Below are 22519 nucleotides of genomic sequence, written 5' to 3'. Positions count from 1 at the left end.
GGAGCTGGCGATCATGTACATTTGAAGAAGGAGGTGGCGCAGTGGACGGCGGCGGTCTGTTCGGGCATTAGTTGCACGGCAGCTTGTGGACGGAGAATTCTCTTCCCTAGTTCCATGGTGTCTTCTTCTTCCATTCCTCACGCTGGTTGCACTTGAGCATACAAGTGCTGTTGAAGCGTTACTCTGGTTCCTCTGAGCACGGATCTGTTCCCTCCTCCTGCCGCTCCAGGTACAGCATCGGCGATTACGAAGTGATCGATGAAGAAACCAACATCGTGCGCAAGGAGAGTTGGCTCTACCTCCTGGCCGAGACGGTCGGCTCGCCGTACTGCTTCAACGCCAGCGGCTCCGGGAAGTGGGAGGGCGGCCCCAACAAAGACTCGGTCTACATCACCTCCCTGTACTTCACCATGACCAGCCTGACCAGCATCGGCTTCGGGAACATCGCCCCGACCACCAACGGGGAGAAGATCTTCGCCGTGGCCATGATGATGATCGGATGTGAGTGGACCGGTCGCGTCTCCTCTTTGTTGCTGCATGATGTATGAGACGTGTACCTTCGCTGTCAAAGCAGCAGGTGGAGGGATGAATTATGGAAGGAGGCCCTCGGCCCGCGCAGGGTTGATTAGCTCGATGATATTTCCAACTTCCGAGATGCGCACTCTGTGTGACACAGTAAGTCTTTATGGAGGTCGGTTTTATTTCATCCGTCAGAGGACGGGAATCTCCATCCTCTGCTCTCCGTCCCTTCTCACCCTGGCTTCTCTTTAACCCGTTTGATGTCAGAGCTTCTCGCTGCACCGCCGAGGCTTCCCGTTCCTCTGCCGGCGGGGTGGAAGCGGCAGCGATTGTTGAAAATCTGGATTTAACGCCCGCGAACTTTAATGTGAGCCGGGATCGGCTCCAGCGCCTCGAACCCCTCGTGCGGGATGAGTGATGCAGATAATGAACGGGCGGATGGGGTTCCAAGAACATGTTCCCCGGGTTCCCTACGGGTTCTTTCCACGGTTTGGAAACATGCAGGAGGTTAATTGACTCAAATTGCCCGGTCGTGCCAATAAGAGGGCGAACGGTTGTCTCGGTATGAGTGAGTGAACGACAGCATGTCTCCAGACGATGTGCGAATGAACGAGCTTAACGCTACGTTGCATTAACGTGACCGGTGAACGAAAAGGTGGCGATTCAACGGCGACGCCCTGGAACCCCGAGGGTCTCCAGCCCCTCCATCGATCTCGTCCGGGTGAAACTCCACGATCCACGCTTGTTCGACACTTTATAAACTTCTCGTTGCTGTGACATCCGTCTCCCCGCTGTCCGTCAATGTCTTTCTGGGGGGAAAAAAAGGAAAGGAAAGGCAAAGAAAAAGACAGGCGAGAGCTCAGGGAGATGTTGTTTTGTTTGGGAGAGGTTGAGGGGGGTCACGTCAATCACCGAGAGAGAGAGAGAGGTGGCAAGCGGGGGAGGAAACACAGAACCGGCAATTTCAACAAGGAGAAACCTCTCGGAACAAGACGACGACGCTCTGAATCTGAGATTATTCTGATAAAACACTTCCTGGAATCGATGTAACGGAGAAACGCGGCGATGCCGGATGAAGCGCCAAGACATCCGTTCATCCCGGCTGTGATTGGCCGTCGCAGGGACACGTATGGAGACGTACAACCATTAAGCCTCTCATTCACGTCACAAATAGAGATATAAACCGTTCACCCTTTCGTTCACGCGCCTGGGCGGTTTAGGGTCCGGGTAATTCCCCCAGAAGGTCTTCCGAGCGGCCGGCATTCGTGTATCCTCTGGACTCGTTACCCCGCCCCACCGCGCAATGCTGCGTTGACTTATCGCTGCATATGGGAGCGTAATGCGCCCGCCGTCCCTCCGGAGGCGCCTCGTAAAAATGAAATGCGCTCCGGCCGGCGGACGGGGCTTCTCCTCCTCCTCCCAAGGGCGAGGTCGACTCCCGTCCGTAGGTGAGTTATGTGAATCCGCGCTATGTGGACACAGACGTAAACAACACCGCCAGCGCTAACTAGCCGGAGCGCTAACTGAAACATGAAACATTCATGAAGCGACTTCCCAACGCCGCCATCATGTTGCGACTTGCATGCAGGGGAGCAACGGCCTGGGGCGATAAGTGACGGCGGCGGCGTTGGTCCTTTCCGAACCCTCGGAAGGAGGCGTCTTCTACCTTTTCATGCAATCGTAGGAGATCGACTCCGAAAATGCATCCGTCACTCTCTTTGAGGAGGTTAAGGGGGGCGGCGTCTCTGCTTAAGTGGAAAAAAAAAATCACATTTCATCGACGGGATGTCGCTGCAGATGCCATGTACTGTCATCCGCGGCTTTTCCCGATGAAATATGGATGCCCTGTTACTGTTCTATTTTTACCAGCAGCGCTGGATCGGAAGATCACAGTGTGAAGGAGGGATCGGGGAGCGGGGGGGGAGGAGGGTTCGCCGTGGGGAGGGGGCGCGACGCACGTGTCTTGTTGCCATAGCAACAATTTGCTTGGGGCTCGTGTTTTCCCGACGACCGATCTCTCGGCTGCCTTCAAACAAGTCAACCGCCGTTTTTTTTTTTTTTTTTTTTTTTTTTTTTCTTTGCCCCCCACCCCCTCAAAACGAAAAAGGAAGCGACTACTTCCGTGTACGCTGAGGGGGTTAGCATCGTCGCCGTTCCGGGAGGAGACCGCTCCCGTTTCTTCCGCGTTACATTCGCCGACGTTTTTTAGCTAACCGCCCGATTTTCGAAGGCTTCGAGGCGCCGCGCTCGAATGGAACCCTTTGTGTTCGGGCGCTGACGCTCCACAGCGCCGACGGCGGCGATGAAAGGATGAAAGTTGCGGTTAACCACGTCCTCGGGGAGTTTGGAGTGCTTTTTTTAATTAGCGCTTTTCCCCGTGCGGCTTTTTCCGAAGACTTTGATTGCGCGTACGATAAACAAACACGTACACAGGAAAACACGAACGCGCAGGTTACTGTCATCATCCGTGGATAATTGAAATATGTGGCTGGCGTGTTTCCCCGCCGACCCCTCCAGTGGGGCTAATTAGACCTCTGCTGCCAAGAGAGCACAACACACACACACACACACACACACACACACACGCACACAGACGAACATCTGATGGCTTTGATCCGCACAAACACGCCAGCTGTCGGACCGGTTCAACCGCCCGACTACCTCGGAGCTGCTCCGCCATTCTTTTCCGCCCTGTAATTCATCTATCGTGAGAAAAATTATTTATAGTAATTTGCTGAGACGTAGCCTCGGGTGCGTGAGGTGGAGCCGTTACGCAATTCTTTTGACTCGAGGTTTGGATCCGTCACTTTTGGCAGGAGTTTGACACTTTCAGAGGAAAGTCGTGCACTGCGTGTTTAATACCGTGTAGTTTCAGAGGCTCACTGTAGGAAGGACTGGACTGGACCCTCATTTCTGGACTATTGGGCGCACCTGATTATAAGCCGCACCGATAAATATATGTGTGCATATAAAGGCCGCACTTCTTCATAAGCCACAGGTGTTCATGTTGTAACATGAGATATTTACGGATGTTACACAGAAACTTTTTTTTTTTACTTTTAATTCAACACATACTGGTAACGTCCATAAATATGTAGTGGAAATGCTTTTTTTTTTTTTTCCAAGTCGTGCCTTTATCACAGCTGATGAAAAAGATTAATAATAAATAACACAAGGGAAACTTCATCCACCCATCCATTTTCCAGCTGATCGCTGTTTGGTCGTCCTCATGCGCACTAAAATTGTTAAAGTCGTCTTCTTCTGTGTCGGAATTGAACGGAATCAGAATTTCACAGTAATCTCACTGGTCCGATGCGACGAAGCTAAATGTTTTGGCGGCACGAAACTTGTTAGCCACGGTGTTTAAAGGTTGTGAAATAAGTAGCAGCCAGTAGTCTAGATATCACAGAACTAGACTAGTTTAGTGACTGTTGTCATCAACTGTCAATATCTAATTTTATACTGTTCAATGTCTATTTCTACTTTATTTTGTTCAGCGTAACTTATCTGTATTCTTGTCGAAATCTTCTTGCCTTGACTTGAAGACGTTTCACCCCTCATCCAAGAACTGAAGACGCCTCTGGGATGAAGGATGAAATGTCTTCAAGTGAAGAAATTCAAGTCCAGTTGCCACGGCGAGAAGATTTAGACAAGGATTCACCACGTACGTACTGTTCATTTAGGTCGTATACTGATGCTAAACTGCATTTCTTTGCTGTGTACTTGCAAGCGACGTGCAGTCAGGGGAGGCAGAAGAGGCCCTGCCTCACTTAACAATCTTGGAAAGAAAAAAAAAGAAAAAAACAATTAAATAGTTATATTTATTAGTGATTTGCACTATAATGGTACTCTGTCCATTTCCTCGTATGGCCCCAAACAGGAAAAAAAACGGAGCGCGACGACGACTCCCTGTCGCTCCGTCGTCCCGTCTCGGGATTGTTTGGACTCAAATTCCCCATCCGGAGGCTGACATGTCGATTTGGGTCGGACATCTTGGTGAAGTCGGTTCAGACACCGATAGCGGCGCAAATCAGCAATAGGGAGCGAAATTAAAGAAATTCTTCTTCAAGCAAAATTATGCAGATTAATTAATCTGAGGATTAATGAATCCCCCGTTAATTAATTAATCTAACAGGATCATTTCACCAGCCCTGGTTTTAACTATTTGGAGGTTTCCGGAACAAATATTGAGATTTTTACAACCGATGGGAGAGGCCTCGCTAGCTCACTGCCTACAGCCCATCAGTTGCTGCTGTCAGAGAGACCTGCCGTGATTGGCCGGTATTGACGGTTCCAGACGGCAGGCAAAGCAGCTGGATGTGAGGGGTGAAGTTCATCAGGTCAGCCCGACTCGACGTCGTCCATCATTACATGCACACATGGGGCTCAGATTCAAGCTTTGAATTTTTTTTTTTTTTTTTTTTTTGAACTGTCAGAAATCAATATATCATGTCCTTGTTAAATCCTAAAACCGCCTGGCGTATTATTTCGGCACTCTTCTTTCCAAAGACAAAGAAATCCACCGGGGGTGAGCTTTGAGAGAAGCAGAGGAGGATCTTTGTAGATCTTTGTTTGAAGAGCTAAAAAGTCCCCCGAACAAACTCATGAACAAACGCTGCTCCTGGCGGATTGATGAAAGCGGTCGTTTGCAGAAAAGTGACATACGCAATCCCTCCCGTCCGTCCGCGCTTGACTTCTGTTAATCCAAATGGGTAGACTAATCTCCTCGTGGGTAAAACAAACAAATCCCAGTTTGCATTTCAGCTGGCCCGGGCTAAAAACCGATGCCTCTCCTTTTTTCTCGCTTCCCCTCTGCAGCGCTGCTCTACGCCACCATCTTCGGTAACGTCACGACCATCTTCCAGCAGATGTACGCCAACACCAACCGCTACCACGAGATGCTGAACAGCGTTCGCGACTTCCTCAAGCTCTACCAGGTCCCCAAGGGCTTGAGCGAGAGGGTCATGGACTACATCGCGTCCACTTGGTCCATGTCTCGGGGGATCGACACCGAGAAGGTGCGTGAGCTGCAAAACGAAGGGCTCCCTGGGGTCTTTTATCCAGATCTACTTGGTTGTTATTGAAGTCGCCATGCTAAACGCAACAGCTGCTTTGGGACAGAGAAGTTCGAAGAATAGTCCAGCTCGAATTTTGTTCCAGGAAGTAGCCTCCGCCAGAGGAGGACCCTTGTAGCTTTGCATTTCCACCACGAGTAAGGGACCAGTGTGGCACAAGATGTGCAACTTGAATGAACCGAAGAAGAAGAAGAAGAAGAAGAAGAAGAAGAAGAAGAAGAAGAAGAAGAAGAAGAAGAAGAAGAAGAAGAAGAAGAAGAAGAAGAAGAAGAAGAAGAAGAAGAAGAAGAAGAAGAAGAAGAAGAAGAAGAAGAAGAAGAAGAAGAAGAAGAAGAAGAAGAAGAAGAAGAAGACATGCACCGTGTGGAGGTGGAAGCTGCCTCAGTGTTCATGGAGTAATAACCGTAGACTATCAGATGGGTTGAGGTGTTTTTATCTTCTACCTGCACTGCTTCGCCATGTGAAGAACCTTCTTAGCCACTAGCTGCCGCCACTTTTAGTCTGGCCAAAAAAATTGATGTTCCTCCGCGGGCCCTGAAAAGCCCGTCTGAGGCCGAGCAGGCCAGAAGAGCTTGGACCTCTTGGTCTTGGTGTGCCAAGAACACATCTCACCAGTGACAACCGGAGTTTTTAAAAATGTAGCCTCGTAAGAAGTATCTGCCAATGGTTGTAGCTTATGAGTTCCACCAACCACCAAGTCACATGAGTTCCTATGGAACTGTAAGAGGACCGTACCTCATGTAGCAGCTTAAGTGGACCTGATGGTCCATGTTCCCGGGCTCCTCTGCAGTCCTGATGCACAAAGCGATGGCCTAGTTTCTGAAAATGTTCTAGGAACTGGAAAAAGTTCCTGGTGCGGATGCTGCTAATGTTCTGCTGACGCATAACTAAGAAGAGGGTTGCCTCTCTCTTCCCTCCTCTGAACTCACGGTATCCCGCTCGCCTGCTTTCATTTGCTTGACTAAGCAAAAAGACTACAACGCGTGCGTGTCGTGTTCCGAAGGCCAGCCATCGACGAAGGCTCCCCCCGCGCAACGTCTGTCGAATCACTTCTACGAATAGCTCTTGAACGTTTGCCGTGTTTGGTTGCCTCCAGTGCCCCAACCCCCTCCCGCCGCCTCTGTTTGAAATCATTTCCAAGCGTGGCGATAATCCTTTGTGTGAATCGGCGCTGGTGATTCGAAGGGGGGATGTAAACCCAGCAGTTACATCGCCCAAGCAGATTTACGCGACTGATGGTCTGCCAGACGCGCCGTTACTTTTGGGTAAATCTACGCCTCGTCCAAAAAAAAAAAAAAAAAACCCCGCCACGGCTAATTATTTCACCCGAAATAGAAATCTGGCGGGGCAGGGATTTGCTTCATGGCTAAATGATAAAGATCCATAAGGAAAGGTCTGATTATATCTGCGCATCATTTAACTGTGTGACTGGAGGCCAAACCGGAGGGTCTAAAAATGGCGCCCGAGGGTTGTATGCTTGACGTCTCGCTTCAAAGAGCTGTTTTTTGGAGGCGGAGCCTGGCGACGGCGTGGCCTCTCGCTCATTAGACGGCCGGCGAGTCCCTTATCAGCCGTTGCTGTAAAAGAAAAATAAGGCGACTCCATCTTTTGTTTTACCCCGCCTACTTCCTCCTCCTCCTCCTCCCGCATTTGGTTTTGGGAAGATAAAAATTTCCAAGCAGCCTGTGGAAATTCATTTGGGACCCAATAACAGAGCCTCTATTTTTAGAGCCCGAATTCTCCCCCAGTGACAGCGAATAACATCCAAAATAGTAGAAGACCTCCTGAAAAGGAATGGTGGATATTGGGTTTCACATATTTGTTTTGCAATATCGTGTCCTTGAAATGATAGATTTGTTTTGCAAAAATGATATATTTCTAACTCCCCGCGACTCCTGTTTATTCAAAATCCGCAATCTTACAATGAACCTGTATTTGACGGCAGCGCCTTCGCCGGATCTTCCGACCGGCGCTTTAAACCGAACGACCCGAGGGCATCTTATCGCTCATGTCGTGAAATCCCGAAACGTTTTCTCCGACGTGTCGCCTTCCCCCTCGCAGGTGCTGCAGATCTGTCCGAAGGACATGCGTGCCGACATCTGCGTCCACCTCAACCGGAAGGTGTTCAAAGAGCACCCGGCGTTCCGGCTGGCGAGCGACGGCTGCCTCAGAGCGCTGGCCATGGAGTTCCAGACCATCCACTGCGCGCCGGGCGACCTGATCTACCATGCGGGCGAAAGCGTGGACAGCCTCTGCTTCGTGGTGTCGGGATCGCTGGAGGTGATTCAGGATGACGAGGTGGTGGCCATTTTAGGTGAGCTCAGCACTTCTGTCACGGACATAGATTTCTTGCGGTTCTCCCTTCGGACCTGTCACTATAATTGGCTATCGTCGCCGCGAGCGCTGTCAGCGCCGAAATACCTCGGATTCGGGCGACTCCATGTAACCTTCCTACTTTGTCTTCCTTTTTTTTTTTTTGAGAATAACATGATTTTCTACCAGGGGGCGGCTGTTCCTCAGTGGGTAGAGCAGGCATACCTCCATAATGAAGTGTCCTTAGGCAAGACACTAGATCCCGCCCCAGGCTGGCTCCCGATGGTCTGGTTAGCATCTTGCATGGCAGCTCGGCGTCAAGAATATGGAATTCAGAGTTTTTACTCAAATGCATTTCTTGGATATTGGGTTACCATGGGCTCGCTATCCGTCGGAAGGGCCAAAGGGGTCGGCCGAGAGCGGCATCGGCAGTAATTTGGACTCTGCCCTGGTCTGTCGTGGTGAAGAAGGATCTGAGCCGCAAGGAGAAGCTCTTGATTCCAACTCTGACCTGTGGTCATGAGCTGTAGGTGGTGACCCAAGAACCAGATGGCGGATCCAAGTGGCTGAAATGAGTGCCCGCTACAGGGTGTCTGGGCTCTCACCTAGAGATAGTGCGAGGAGCTTGTCCAACCAGGAGGGGCTCAGGGTATGCTCCGATGCTCCTCCTGCATCCGAAAGAGCCAGATAAGGCAGATCAGTACGCCTCCCTGGCGAGCGGCTCCAGACTCGTCCCACCGGGAGGAGCCCGAGGCAAAGACCCGGGACATGTCGGAGTGACGGTATCTCCCGGCTGGCCTGAGATCGTCTTGGGATTCCCCTGGAAGCACAGGGAAGTCCTGGTCTCTCGGATACAGAAGATGGATGGATGAGGTCCCAGAGTTTGCTCTGAACGTATGAAGAGACACTGTGTATAAAATCCATCGCTTGTCAGGTCATGTCAGTGATTTTTTTTCTCCACCTGATGGGACGGAGCTTCTTCCCCAAAGCTGCCTCCAATGTTTACCACGATTAGGTTGATGCATTTGAAAGCGCCCCTGTAAAAATCCAGCCGAAATTACAATTAAGAGGCTCCCCTTTGTTTGCATCTCATCCTGAACAGATTTCACTCCCCTGTTTGAAAAGGCTTCCGGCAACGCTTTAACCGGTTGGGGTGAAGACTTTGTTTTCCTTCGCGGCAGCACTTCTGGAAAAGGTTCCTGCGTGCGCTGAAAGCTGAGCAGCCAAGGGATTCTCCTCTGCTGAGTCATGGACTCGGGATTGCATTTGTCACAGATACTGAATCCCCCCCGCCCGCCCCCGGGGTAGAACTAGACCTTTTCAACCTGTTCTCGTTTTCACTCTCACCAATTCCCCCCTTCCTTTTCTTGATATTTGTTTTTGGACCCAAAATCTGCCAGCTTCTCCAAAACGTCAGAGCCTCTTTGAGAAAACCTTTGTTTTTGAAACCGTCCACAATTCGGGTTCATCGATATTTGCACCAGGCTCGCGTCATAAAATAGCAAACCGAAACGTTTTAGTCGTTTATTCGGTCGTTCATCCGTGACGGCAAATCCTCGGTTTACATCGTCCTCGACAGGGGGTTTCGTGGTGACATCGCCATTTCCTGTGGATTTATTAAGAAAGTCTTCCGTCAATCCGACATAGGTCATAAAAAAATTGTGTAGGAACTTGTTGGCAACGTAGCGGAGGAATATTCATCACGCGAGGAAGACGGCTCTGTTCGCGATCGCCAGTCGTACTTTTGTTGCCGCGTTGCTCCGACTTCAGGCGAAAAATTGTGTAACCGTGACTGTCGTAGGAACAGAAGTCCAACGTAAGAGGAGGGCCTTCTGTTACAGTATAACCTTGTTTTTGGCGGGGGTTACGTTCCAAAAAGAACCCGTGATAGGCATAATCTGCGAAGTAGAAACATTTTTTTATTTTTTACAATTATGATACAGTTAAATACTCTATTATACATTGAAAAGAAAGAACAAACCATTTTACAGGCTCAATCATTTGTTTCACAAATAAAAGTACTGTACTTTAGAAACGTTTCTTTCAACAAATAACTTCTATACTGTACTGTCAAATAATAATTTTAATCATCAATGTGAACAGAAGGCTTCAAACTGCGGAGATTAGCACCGCCCGCCGCGACCAGAATAATTGGACTAAATGGGAGAAAATTAAAAATGATTATGAAAAAAGTACAAAGTACAGTTGCGGACAGTTGCGACCCTTTTTGCAACCTTATTAAAACTTATTGCTGCTGTCGTCCTTATGTTTTTTTTCTTCCTTCTTTATGGAACGAACGGAAGATTCATTAATTCCGTAACGCCGACCGACAGCCGCATAACTTTTACCTTCCCTTAGCATGTCCAGAAGTTTAACTTTATCTGCCATAGATAGCATCTTCCGCTGCCTTTCGGGCCCTGCGAGGTGCTTTTGTCGCTCCAGAGCGTTTTGTCAACATTATGGGTTTTAGAGAAACTCGAAATTGCATGAGAATTTGCACGTACGTCATGTAAATGTGGCAAGCTGTTTTACGTACGTGTGCATATTAAACTGCAACGTTATTGACGCACAGGTAGAGAAGAAGCGGAGTGACCGTTTAGCCAATCAGAATTTAGAACACAATGCAGGATGCAAATCCGTGAAGTAGCGAAACCGTGAAAAGTAAAACGCGTTCTAGCGAGGGATCACCGCATTGCACTGGTCGTCCTGGATTCTGGGGTGGCAGGAGACCCCGGCTGTGGGTCTCCTGAACCTCCTGGCTGTTTTTTTCGGACCGTTGGAGGAACCCGGAGAACCCCGAGGAACCCCACGCAGACGCGGGGAGAACATGGAGACTCCACACAGCCTCTGGGAATCCAAACTTCTCGCTGAGAGGCGCTAGCGCTAACCGCAGCTTATCAGCAATAAAACCGTATTAATAGATAATAATGATTTCTTTGCTCAGTCCCAGAAGAGGATTTCCTCTCAAACTCTCAATCATTTCCCCAATGATTGATTCGGTAAATTATTGATCGCCTGCTCCAACAAGGCCGGTGAAACCATCTCTGCCTGCCTCGCCGTCTCTCCGTCGGTCAATACTTCGCGAGACTGATACCGCGGAGGGCTGGAGTGATAAACAAGTTACGACCGCGGACCGAAATCTCATTACTCTAATGGCGGCTTTTTAACGGAGCACCAGATGCACCTGCGAAGGAACCTCCAGCCTTATCCTGGGCCCCGTCTGGTGGAACCCCACATTTACGTTTGTCGATAGCCCACGGGACGCCTTTATCCTCGAATCTCTCCGTTCCAGATCTGCTCCGGTTCCTGACTTTGACCGCGGGGGTCGAGCAAACGAGGGCTCGGTTTCGATTTAATTACGACTCCTCGTCCGAAACCGGCGGCAATAACGGCGGCTCGTCCGGGGCCGAGTGATGGGGTTTAAAAATCGACAGCCCTTAGATCAGCCTGACCCCGAGAGTTCGGTTAAAAAAAAAACAACAAAAACTATGGTTTAAAGGGAAATATAGACTTTTTCTGTAAACTATCCTTCTTGGTTGAAAGTGACGGATGCGGAGATTTATTAGATCAATACTTGACAATATAAAGGATTTTGGCAGATTTCTTTTTTCCTGATCTTATCTCATGGCGTCCGACTGATCTATGGAGGCGCGGTGGGGCACCACTGAAGATAAAAAGGCGCCTCATTAGCAAGTGAGATTCAATTAGGACGAGGTGATTCATCCTCGGTGTCTCCGCAGGGAAGGGCGATGTCTTCGGGGATGTCTTCTGGAAGGAGGTGACCTTAGCCCAGGCTTGCGCCAACGTCCGGGCTCTGACCTACTGCGACCTCCACGTTATCAAGCGCGATGCACTGCAGAAAGTGCTGGAGTTCTACACCGCCTTCTCCAACCACTTCTCCAGAAATCTGCTGCTCACCTACAACCTGCGCAAGAGGGTGAGTGACTCCTGGATTAGCTTCCCGATAATCGGGCGCTGTTTTTTTTTTTTTTTTTTCGAAGAAGATACGACTAAATTGGAAATGCAGTAAAAGGTGCTGATTGCTCCGGCTCCTCGAGCGGAGTTGGCGGAGAGGAGTCCGATACGGGAACCGTCCCGCTGGGACCCGAAGAGTGTAAACAGGAAGCCGTAGAAGACCGGATGACCTCTGGGGCACGTTGGTTATTAACTTCTGGTCCAATAAATATCCAGAAAGTAAATATGTCATCGTCGCAAAAGTTCAAATACACACAGAGGCCTTTAGGTTCATCAGGTCAGCGCTTCAGAAGAGCATGTTTCATTTTTACAGAGCCGAACCACAACCCGGTTGTGGTACTTGTATGCTCCAGGTAGAGCAGGTCTGAAGAAGAAGAAGAAAAGCCCTTAATTGTGACATCCTGTTATACAAGCAGCACAACCAAGACCAAAAGGCGGCCGCTGAGCAGCGCCGGGGGAGCAGCAAGGGGTTCAGTGTCTGGCTCGGCGACACTTCGACAGACAAGGAGGAGCGAAGGATCCAACTGGGAAGGTTCGGTTCCGAGGACGACCCCTTTTGAGTCACCTTTTCCAGGAGCAGAAACCATTGAGAGATCTGAGATTACTTAGGGCGGCCTTCTCCCTCGACCGGTCGGGCGAGAAAGAAATAAGAGAACGCGAGTGCAACATAGACAGAGGAAGCGGGAGGGTTGGGATCTATTACTGCTAATACCAGTAGTGCTAACAGTTACACGCTAATAGCCGACATGATACGATAACAGCTTTAATATTCACAAAAGAAACAACAATGGCGGACAGTCCAAGCGTGAGGTTGCTATTATGTATCGATGAAGGGACACGGGCATCATGGCTTATCCCTCGGTTGAGTAAGCCTAGCTAGTAGCTAGGCTACCGCTAACTGTAACCTTGTTGTAAAAGAAAGGGAACACAGAAAGAGTGTCTGCCCTCCGGATCGAGATTGGAAGATTTTTCCGCAGAAGAGGACCTCGGTGGACTCCTTAAGTTATAGTTTATTGAAACCATACGAGCGCCGCTAATTGCCCCCCCCGCCCCACCCCCGTGCTAACCTCTGCCCGGGGCTCTCACCTGATGCCGTACATGTGGATAATCCGGCCCAGTTGAGATTACCCATGCGTGACGGCGAACGCCGCCAGCAGCCGGAGGTGAGATTAGCCCAGCCGGCTTTGGAAGCAGGGGGAGCTAAAAATCTGTCCCCACCTGGAGACGACACGGATCATCCGTCCGTCGTGCTCCTCCGTCTCCGGGGTGACATTTACGCGATTTGAAAAAAGTTTCCCTTTTGGTTGTTTTTAGCGGGCGGTAGACAAGGGGGGGAAAAGACGGTTCCATTAAACCCGGCGGTACTTTTAAAGCTATCCCCGCGCCCTCCCTTCGGAACTGAAGAGCTGCGATCGACAACACAACGGTAGCCACCAATCATAACCCTCGGAAATAAGGTCATCGTGATCTGGAGAGAGAACGAGCCGCCGAGACGGAATTGCCTCCCGATGAAGAGGCAATCTCATCGGGAGGGCCGCCGCGCCTCGTCGTCATGCACGCGCCGCGGAAATCCCGAGATGGATTGGAGTGTTGCCGAAGGCTCCCGTCAGCGGGGCCCGCGGGGGCCGGATATCCAGCGCTGGGGGCACTCAAGAAGCGGGTTGCTAGGAGACGGGCGACAAAACGGGCGAAGCCGACCCTCCTTCGCCCCCTTCCCTTGCTTATTGCGATTTAGCGTCATCGCTCGCATTAGCTTTCACCGATCGTGAAACCAGCGCTTACAGTGCGGAGCTGTGAGATCGGCCGATCGACGGCCGGGGACAAATAACAGGATTTGAGTCGGAGAAACAGCTCCGAGACGTTTCCTCGGTTCCTTTCTGCCGATCGAATCAACTATATGAACTCATCAAATGATTGCATCGTTAGGAGACGTTTTCAGACCAGAGAAGCAAATCAGCGGCGGCGAGAAGCCGGCAGCGTGCGGGATGTGAACTTTCCCCCGGTATCGTGGGAATTTCCCTCGCAAGGTGACATTTGCAGAACACATAGATGTTTTAAAGCGAAGCCGCCCTCCGCGGCGCTGACAAACAGCAGGGAGCCGCCGCCAAACAGAGCTTTAGCAACAGGTGAAACGTCAAAGATCGACACGGGGTGCCGGGACATGATGCACAATCAGATTTTCCCTGATAAACCTCGCTGGTTCATGAACTGGGAATTTTATATGTATATATATATATATACACACTGCTCAAAAAAATATAGGGAACACTTAAAAAACACATCCTAGATCTAAATGAATGAACTATTCTTATGAAATACTTTGCTCTTCACACAGTTGAATGTGCTGACAACAAAATCACACAAAAATGATCAATGGAAATCAATTGTATCAACCCATGGAGGTCTGGATTAGGAATCACACTCAAAATTAAAGTGTAAAAACAAACTCCAGGCTGATCCAACTTTGATGTAATGTCCTTAAAACAAGTCAAAATGAATCTGTGTTGCTTCCTGAGTGGACACTATGATTTCACACAAGTGTGATTGACTTGGAGTTACATTGTGTTGTTCAAGTGTTCCCTTCATTTTTTTGAGCAGTATATATATATATATAGAGGTATTTAGCACTCTTTGGACTCACGTCACAAAAGGCCCTGGTTTGCATGTTTCCTTCGGTTCTCCGGTTTCCCCCCGACGTCGAAAAACATGCAGGTTAATTGGAAAAAAATTGAGAAAAAATTGCCCTGAACCAGTCCAGGCTGTACCCCGCCTCTGGCCCAATGACAGCGGGGATCGGCTCCAGAATCCCCCGCAAGAAGATGGATGGGTAATCTGCATTTTATTGCATGACAGAAGTATTTGACAACCTACCTACCTGTAGGCACTGCTGCTCTCACAGACCTATTAGTTCTTCTTTAAGAAAACCCTCCTGTTCTCCACCCATTACCTGCACCAGTTTGAATTCCTTACTTGTTTCAAAGACACCAGAGAGCTGTGTAAGGACATCAGGGATGCAATTGTAGATCTGCACGAGGCTGGGATGGACCACAGGACAAAAGGCAAGCAGCTTGGTGACAAGGCGACAACTGTTGGTACAATTATTAGAAAACGGTAGAAGTTCAGGATGACGGTCAATCTCCGTCCGCCTGGGCCTCCGTGCAAGATCTCACCTCGCGGGGCTTCAATGATCATGAGGAAGACGAGGGATCAGTCCAGAACTACACGGTTGGACCTGGTCAATGACCTGAGGAGATCCGGCACCGCAGTCTCAAAGAAAACCATTAGTAACACACTACGACGTCATGGATTAAAATCCTGCGGCGCACGCGAGGTCCCCCTTGCTCGAGCCAGCGCATGTCCAGGCCCGTCTGAAGTTTGCCGATGACCATCTGGATGGAATAGAAGAAGATCGTGTGGTCTGCCGAAACAAAAATAGAGCTTTTTGGTCTGAACTCCACTTGCCGTGTTTGGAGGAAGAAGGACGAGTAGAACCCCAAGGACACCATCCCAACCGTGAAGCATGGAGGTGGAAACATTCTTTGGGGATGCTTTTCTGCAAAGGGGACCGGACGACTGTACCGCGTTGAGGGGAGGACGGACGGGGCCGTGTATCGCAAGATCTTGGCCAAACATCTCCTCCAAGATGGGTCGTGGCCGGGTCTTCCGGCATGACGACGACCCGAAACGCACAGCCAGGGGAACTGAGGATTGGCTCCGTAAGAAGGATCTCAAGGTCCTGGAGTGGCCCAGCCGGTCGCCAGACCTGAACCCGATAGAAAATGTTCAGAAGGAGCTGAAAGTCCATATTGTCCAGCTGCTGCGCTGAAACCAGAGGGATCTGGAGAAGATCGGTACGGAGGAGTTGACCGAAATCCCTGCGGTCGTGTCTGCAAACCTGGTCAAGAACTACAAGAAACGTCTGATCTCTGTAATTTCAACAAAGGTTTCTGTACCAAATGTGAAGTACTGTTTTTCTGATGTATCAAATACTCAAGTCACGCATTAAAAAGCATATTTGTTACTTAAAAATCATGCATTACATTACATTACATTGCATTTGGCAGACGCTTTTATCCAAAGCGACTTACAATAGAGGACATAGGGACTGCAAATACACCTGCAAATCCACGATGCACAGGAAATATACAGAACAGAGGTGGTACACTTGGTACAAGTGGTCATGCAATGTGTTTTTCTGGATTTTAGTTTACAATTCCGTCACTCCCAGATGCAGAGTGCCCACGATAAACACGCCAGACCTCTACATGCTTTGCAAGTGGGAAAAGCTGAAAAATCAGCAGTGCATGTTCTGTATAAAAACATACACTTATATATATATACATGTATAGCGCGGTGGTACAAGTGGTTAGCGCTGCCGCCTCACAGCGAGGTCCCTGATTCGATTCCGACGTGGCAATGACAGGGAGAAAGGTTGGATGTCTCTAAACGAGGCCCTGTGATTGGTCCACCTCTCGCGAGTTACGGCACCCTTAGTGCAGGATAAGTGGTGAAGACAACGAACGGATGGTCTTAGACTTGCGGTGAGTTTGGTTTCTCGTTGCGTCTGACTGTTCAACCTCTGCATTGCGCCCTCAGATGGTCTTCCGAAAGATCAGCGATGTGAAACGGGAGGAAGAGGAGCGGCAGCGGCGTAAAAACGAAGCCCCGCTGAACCTGCCGCCGGATCACCCGGTGCGAAAGCTCTTCCAGCGCTTCCGCCAGCAGAGGGAGGCCCGCGGCGCCACAGAGAAAACGTCCCCGGACGACCGCGACGTGGAGAAGGGGCCGGTGTACGTGGAGGTCCCCATCCCCAAAACCGCCATCACCTCCGCCAGCATCATCACGGTCACGGAGAGCCCGGCGACGCCCACCTCTTCCACTCCGCCTTCCACCACGCCCCCCGGAGGCCCGGCTCCGGACCGGGCCAAGTTGCAGGTGCCGACCACTCTGGTGGGATGTCAACCGGCCGAACCCGTCAAAGTGAAAGGGTGGGGACGCTTCAAGGAGTCCCTGGTGAAAGGGGACGGCTGGAGCACCGTGTCCAAGGCCGAATCCATGGAGACGTTGCCCGAAAGGACGAAGGCGCACGAGTCGCAGACGTCTCTGAAGAAGACGGACTCGTGCGACAGCGGCATCACCAAGAGCGACTTGCGCCTCGACAAGGTGAGCGACTTCCGCTTGACGCCGCAGGACCGCAGTCCGGTCCAGCCTCCGGAGGCCCGGCACTCCTTCTACCCCATCCCGGAGCAAACGCTCCAGGCGTCGCTCCAGGAACTGAAACTGGAGCTGAAGGACGACCTGAAGAGCCTGAACGTGCGATTGTCCGGACTGGAGGCGCAGCTGAACGAGGCGCTGCAGCTCCTCCGGGGGAGGAAGTCCACCGCGAGCTCGCCGCAGCACCTCTTCGACATTTCTAGACCGGCTTCGCCGGAGCTCGACAAGGAAGACATTTTCTCCTGAGAGATGCGAGGCCGACTTCGGGCGACAGTTTTACTGTGAACTCAGCCGGAATCCAGTAATATAGCGTTACACGGATGGTTGAGTTTAGATTAGGCGACCGCGAGGGTCTTCTAAGACTCGCCGGCCTTCGACCCCAGCCGGTCCCGTCGGCTCCACGCCTGGGGTTTGTGACGCCGGACTCCCGGAGGCCGTCCCACGACCGCGTGCTTGTACATACGAAGAGTTGGATTCCTGTCTCTTGGCGGCGGGATGGGGGAAAATATCCAGTTTGGTAGCTCGGATCAGAACTCCCGTCCGGAGTGGACCGGAGCTCTTCTGCAGGGAGGCTCCGGTAGAAACAGCATGGCTCGTTCCCGGCTCCTTTTTCTAAGATTCTTTGCATGACGCGCCTCGACCCGCGGATGTTTGAGTAGTCGTAGCCGCGGTCCCGTTCCTTCACGGTGGCGGCGGTAGAGCACCCACCTAGATGGTCCCACCCATGGTGAAACCCTCTTTTATCAGGATGGTTCGGAGCGCCGCGGGGGGACGCCGGAGTGTCCAAACGGAAGCAGAACTTGCAAAATGGACCAACCCGTCCGCTGCTCAAAAGTATTTGTCAGTCTCATCTGTAAACTCGTAATACTGCATGAAAGCCCGGCAAAATGAGCCGGCGGAGGCCGAGCGGCGGAGGATGTCCTCGCGTATCATTTCCGTCATTAAAAAAAAAAAAAAAAAGGCCGCAGAGGTGCAGGGTCCGACGAACGCGACTTCGGAACTGCCCTCTTTTTTTTTTATGGCGGCTTTCGGAGGCACCTTCCGGATAATGTTCGTCGCGATGGTTTGCATGCAGGACCGTCGGGTCGGGCGACGCTGAGAAATAAAGCTTCGGCGTGGAGATCCCTCCGAGGGGATCCGTCGCGTTGTTTCCAACACTTTCCTTGTTCTGTGACCGACGTGTGCAAATACCAAATGCAATCTTTTCCTTTTTAACGCAGGCCAGGACGTTATAACCCGATCGGCCATTTATTATCTTTATATACCAAGAATTGTATCGGTAAAATCAGTTTAAGGGATTTTTCGGCGACTCACGAACAACGTTGCCCCGGAGAGGGTCGAAAACCCCAAAACCACCAACTTTCGGATTCGTAAAGATGCACAATGTGCAATGATTCATGTTAAGAAAATATACATACACAAGAAAAAATATATATAGATATATATATATATATGTAAGTCCACTTCTTACGAAGTCCCGTAAATGCCAAAAATGATCTCCCAGTACTAACGCAGCTTAACAAAAAGGCTGGGTAAAATAAGCTGTTTTATAGCTGCGCTAGAAATAAAAGTATAGAGAAAAGATATATATATTTTTTTGAAAATGTCACCGGAGTTATTACTCATTTATAACATAGCCATAAAAAATTAAAAATCCAATAGACTGGCGGCGATGCGTGTGTGCCGACGAAATACAAGCTAAAAAAAAACTAGTTAACCTCCTAAAATAGACAAAAAGTCATTTATTTTTCAATCAAAGTCGACATATAGCAGCTTCTTCTGGACACTGGAACGGATGGAAGTCGGCCATATTTGTATTTTCTTTAGCAAAATCTATATTTTATCAGAAGTGGAGACACGGCACAGTGTGCGTTAACAGGTCGGGGAAAGTGTCTGTATGGATAATTCATGTTCTTTGCATGCCTTTTCTCTTATCCGGAGGTTCTTTATGTTTCCTCCCACACTCTCGATACCTTTCGACCTTTTTTTTTTTTTTTTTACCATCAAAAATTCAGCCGCCTCTAAAATAGACGGCTAATGGATCCTGGAATAATTGCACGATCGACTATCCGTTTTCCGCATATTTGACGCCGACCGGGGGAACCGGACGTTATGAATGGACCAAAGCTGCTTTATTCAGATGCTTCTTTTAAATATGAATTCAAAATAAAAGATTGAAATCCACAACGTCGTTTGGAGCTTTCGTAAAAAAAAAAAAAAAAAAAAAAAAAAAAACAGGAATATACAATATTACAAAACTATGTTTAGGCTGCTCCCTTCAGCCAATCCCCTGCTTCCACATCACTTCCTGTCGTCTTTCCCTCCATCCATAAACATCTTCCTGTGGACCTTCTCCAACCTCAGCTTCCTTCTATCCACTTCTCCACCATCTCTCCTCGTTTTTATTTATTTTTTAACTCAAAATCTGCATGTGACTCTTATAGCCCTTTCCCTCGCACGTGGCTAAATATTTTACCAGCTCCATAAAAAAAAAACGCGCCGCTAAAAGTGGAATAGGGTGGTTTCTGAAATTCTCCTTGAACGCGATGTCAAGGTTCATGAACCCGAAGCAGCCAGTAAACACAGAAAAGGACACTGAAGACCCCAATACTGCGCTTGCAGGATTAAAACTAGCGTTTAGCGCCAGAAGGTCCGCGGTTGGATTCCCACCGGAGGCCTGTGAACGCTTGTCATGTGACACGGTGAATGGTTTCTCTCTATATAACGTGCATGAAAGGGTGAATAGTCGTATGTTTCTTTACAATGTGAATGGATCGAATGGTTGTAATAATAATAATAACAATAATAATAAAAATACATTGGATTTGTATAGCGCTTTTCATGGTACTCAAAGATGCTTTACAAGTGTTCTGATGACGCGGTTTGTTGTGATGGCGGGGGGAAGAAGCATGTTGTAAGGTGGTATGAAAAGTTTCGACGGGAACAACGGTGAATGTAACGGGGTCGACGAAGAAGTCCATGATTACGGAGTGTGGCGAGGAGTGTCGCAAGGGGAGGTAGTTTAGGGACGAGCTGGAGGAGTTGCTTGTAGCTTCGTGTCATACCCGGGGCTGTGAAGAGGCAAGTGCTGGAGCTGGATGTCGGAGATGGTTGCTGGTGGAGGGGGAGATGGTGGAGCAGGAGGAGCAAGCGGATTTCGGCCGATGGAAATGCCGTCTTGCTAGGCGCCGTCGGGATCCGGAGTTTCGAGAGGCTAGCTAGCCAGCCAGCCTGCTCAGGTCGGCTAGCTTCGCCTGGCAGCGGGAGCTTGCCGGGGATTGTCCAGGTGAGCCGTACCCAGGCAGCAGTGGTGGTTGTTCCAGATGATTCCGACGGTTGCACCCTTCAGCCAGTCCAGCGTCCGACAGGTGGTAAGTCCAGCCGCAGCACACATACAGTTCTGGGGAGATGTCGTGGTTGTGAGATCCAGGTAGATTGGTGGAGAAACCGAAACAGTAACGGTAGCTATAGAGCGATTAGTCTTTGGTTAGTTGGTTGGAGAACCATAGCTACAGAGCGATTTATCTTTGGTTTAGTTGGTTGGTTGGAGAGCAGGAACTCACTCCGGAGTGGCCTAGCCGGTCTCCAGACACTTGTATGTTTATTTGATGTGAACGAGAGGGTGAATTTAATAATAATAATAATAATAATAATACATACGATTTGTATAGCGCTTTTCACGGTACACAAAGACGCTTTACAAGTTGACGACAGAAAAACATAGAACATAAACATTGTTAATGGGAAGAGCTGTAGGTGTTGTAGGTGGTTTGGAAGAGGTGGGTCTTGAGGTTATTTTTGAAGGAAGACAATGAGTTTGACTCTCGAATGGCTGGGGGGAGGGAGTTCCAGAGGGTGGGGGCGGCGATGGCGAAGGCTCTGTCTCCCAGGGTGCGGTACTTGGACTTACAGATTGGAGTTAGGAGGTTTTCATCCGAGGAGCGAAGACGACGCGCTGGAGAGTGGCGACGTAGAAGGTCGGTGAGATATGGGGGGGCGAGGTCGTTGAGGGCTTTGTAGGTGGTGAGGAGGATCTTGAAGTGGATGCGTTGTTTGATGGGCAGCCAGTGAAGTTGACGGAGGATGGGGGTGATGTGTTCTCTGGAAGGGGAGCGGGTAAGTAGTCGGGCAGCAGAGTTTTGGACGTATTGCAGTTTTTGAAGGGCCTTAGAGGGGAGGCCATATAGGATACTATTGCAGTAGTTGAGTCTGGAGGTGATGAATGCATGGATTAGTGTTTCAGCAGCAGAGGGTGAAAGAGTGGGTCGGAGGCGTGCTATGTTTCGGAGGTGGAAAAAAGATGTTTTGGTGATGTGATTTATGTGTGGCCTAAAAGAGAGTGCAGGGTCCATGTAGATTCCAAGATTTCTTACCAGGGGGGACGGGGAAACAGAGTGACCATCAATGGAGAGTGCGAGATTGTGACAGGAATTGAGCAAGGGTTTTGGGCCGAATATGATAATTTCTGTTTTGTTGCTATTGAGTTTGAGGAAATTTTGGTTCATCCAGGTTTTTATGGCTGTGATGCAGTCGGTGAGGGAAGAAAGGATTTCGGGAGTGATTGCTTTGGTGTTTATGTAGAGCTGAGTGTCATCGGCATAGCAGTGAAAATGGAGTCCATGGCGGCGGATGATGTGTCCAAGTGGCAGTATGTAGAGGGTGAAAAGTACGGGGCCAAGAACTGAACCTTGTGGAACTCCGTGTCGGACGGGGGTGGTGGAAGATGTATGGTTGTTTGTGTTGATGTTGAATTTATCACTATATGACAAGTGAATGAAAGGGTGAATCGTCTCCTTATGATGCGGACGATGGAGTGAATAGTTGGACGTCTCTGTACCGCAGGAAGGAAAGAGCGAAGGGTTCCGTCTCAGTATGACTTGAAATGAAAGGGTGGACATGAATGAGTGAATGTCTCTGAATGGTTGCCTGCAACAAATGGACAAGAGGGTGAATTTGCCTTTTTATGAGTGAATGAATGAACGAATGGTCGAAGGTCCCGCCTTTCGCCCAATCACGGCTTGGACGACCCTCCGACCGTCCGAGTCCTGCGAAGAGACCGACTCGGAAAAGCAGACGATCCAAACCGCTGTTACTTCTTCGTCCTCCTGGGTGTCGCCTGTCTGTTCGCACGTGAGATAATCGGACCCGAAATGTGACTCGAGCACAAGCGGAGCCTCTTTGTCGTGAAGTCAGACACGCTGTAACCGTCGGGATAAATGTTTTGATACCGTACGGCGTCCTGCCTGTTCTCTGGAGGGCCGCCGCCGCCGCCGCCGCCGTCTTTTTCACCTTTGTATCGAAGCGCAACTCGGCGGGTTTTTGCCGCGGCTGATCTTCTTAGTTCGGGATAAACCTGTCAGTTTGGGGCTCATTTAAAGGAGATTGTTTTTTCGCCGATCCCGCTTAGTGTCAGCGGCGCGATC

General features: G+C 49.8%; 1 protein-coding gene across 2 annotated transcripts in view; it reads left to right on the top strand.

The window, feature by feature from the left end:
- The window catches only part of kcnh1a (potassium voltage-gated channel, subfamily H (eag-related), member 1a), a 45808-nt gene extending 27752 nt beyond the window's left edge, over positions 1 to 18056 (top strand). The window contains exons 8-12 of one of the 2 annotated variants that reach the window (XM_086173348.1): positions 230 to 501; positions 5338 to 5537; positions 7656 to 7908; positions 11648 to 11844; positions 16479 to 18056. In XM_086173348.1, the coding sequence (XP_086029474.1) occupies positions 230 to 501; positions 5338 to 5537; positions 7656 to 7908; positions 11648 to 11844; positions 16479 to 17342 (1786 nt within the window). In that variant the 3' untranslated portion in view covers positions 17343 to 18056. The remainder of the gene's footprint in view (positions 1 to 229; positions 502 to 5337; positions 5538 to 7655; positions 7909 to 11647; positions 11845 to 16478) is intronic. The other variant, XM_086173358.1, reaches the window with a different exon arrangement.
- The last annotated feature ends 4463 nt before the right edge of the window (positions 18057 to 22519 follow it).

The sequence above is a fragment of the Fistularia commersonii genome, chromosome 2 (genome assembly GCF_037954325.1).
Source record: "Fistularia commersonii isolate RoL2024-O1a breed Wild chromosome 2, RoL_Fcom_v1.0, whole genome shotgun sequence".
NCBI lineage: Eukaryota > Metazoa > Chordata > Actinopteri > Syngnathiformes > Fistulariidae > Fistularia > Fistularia commersonii.
This window is presented reverse-complemented; position numbering and strand designations above follow the sequence as displayed.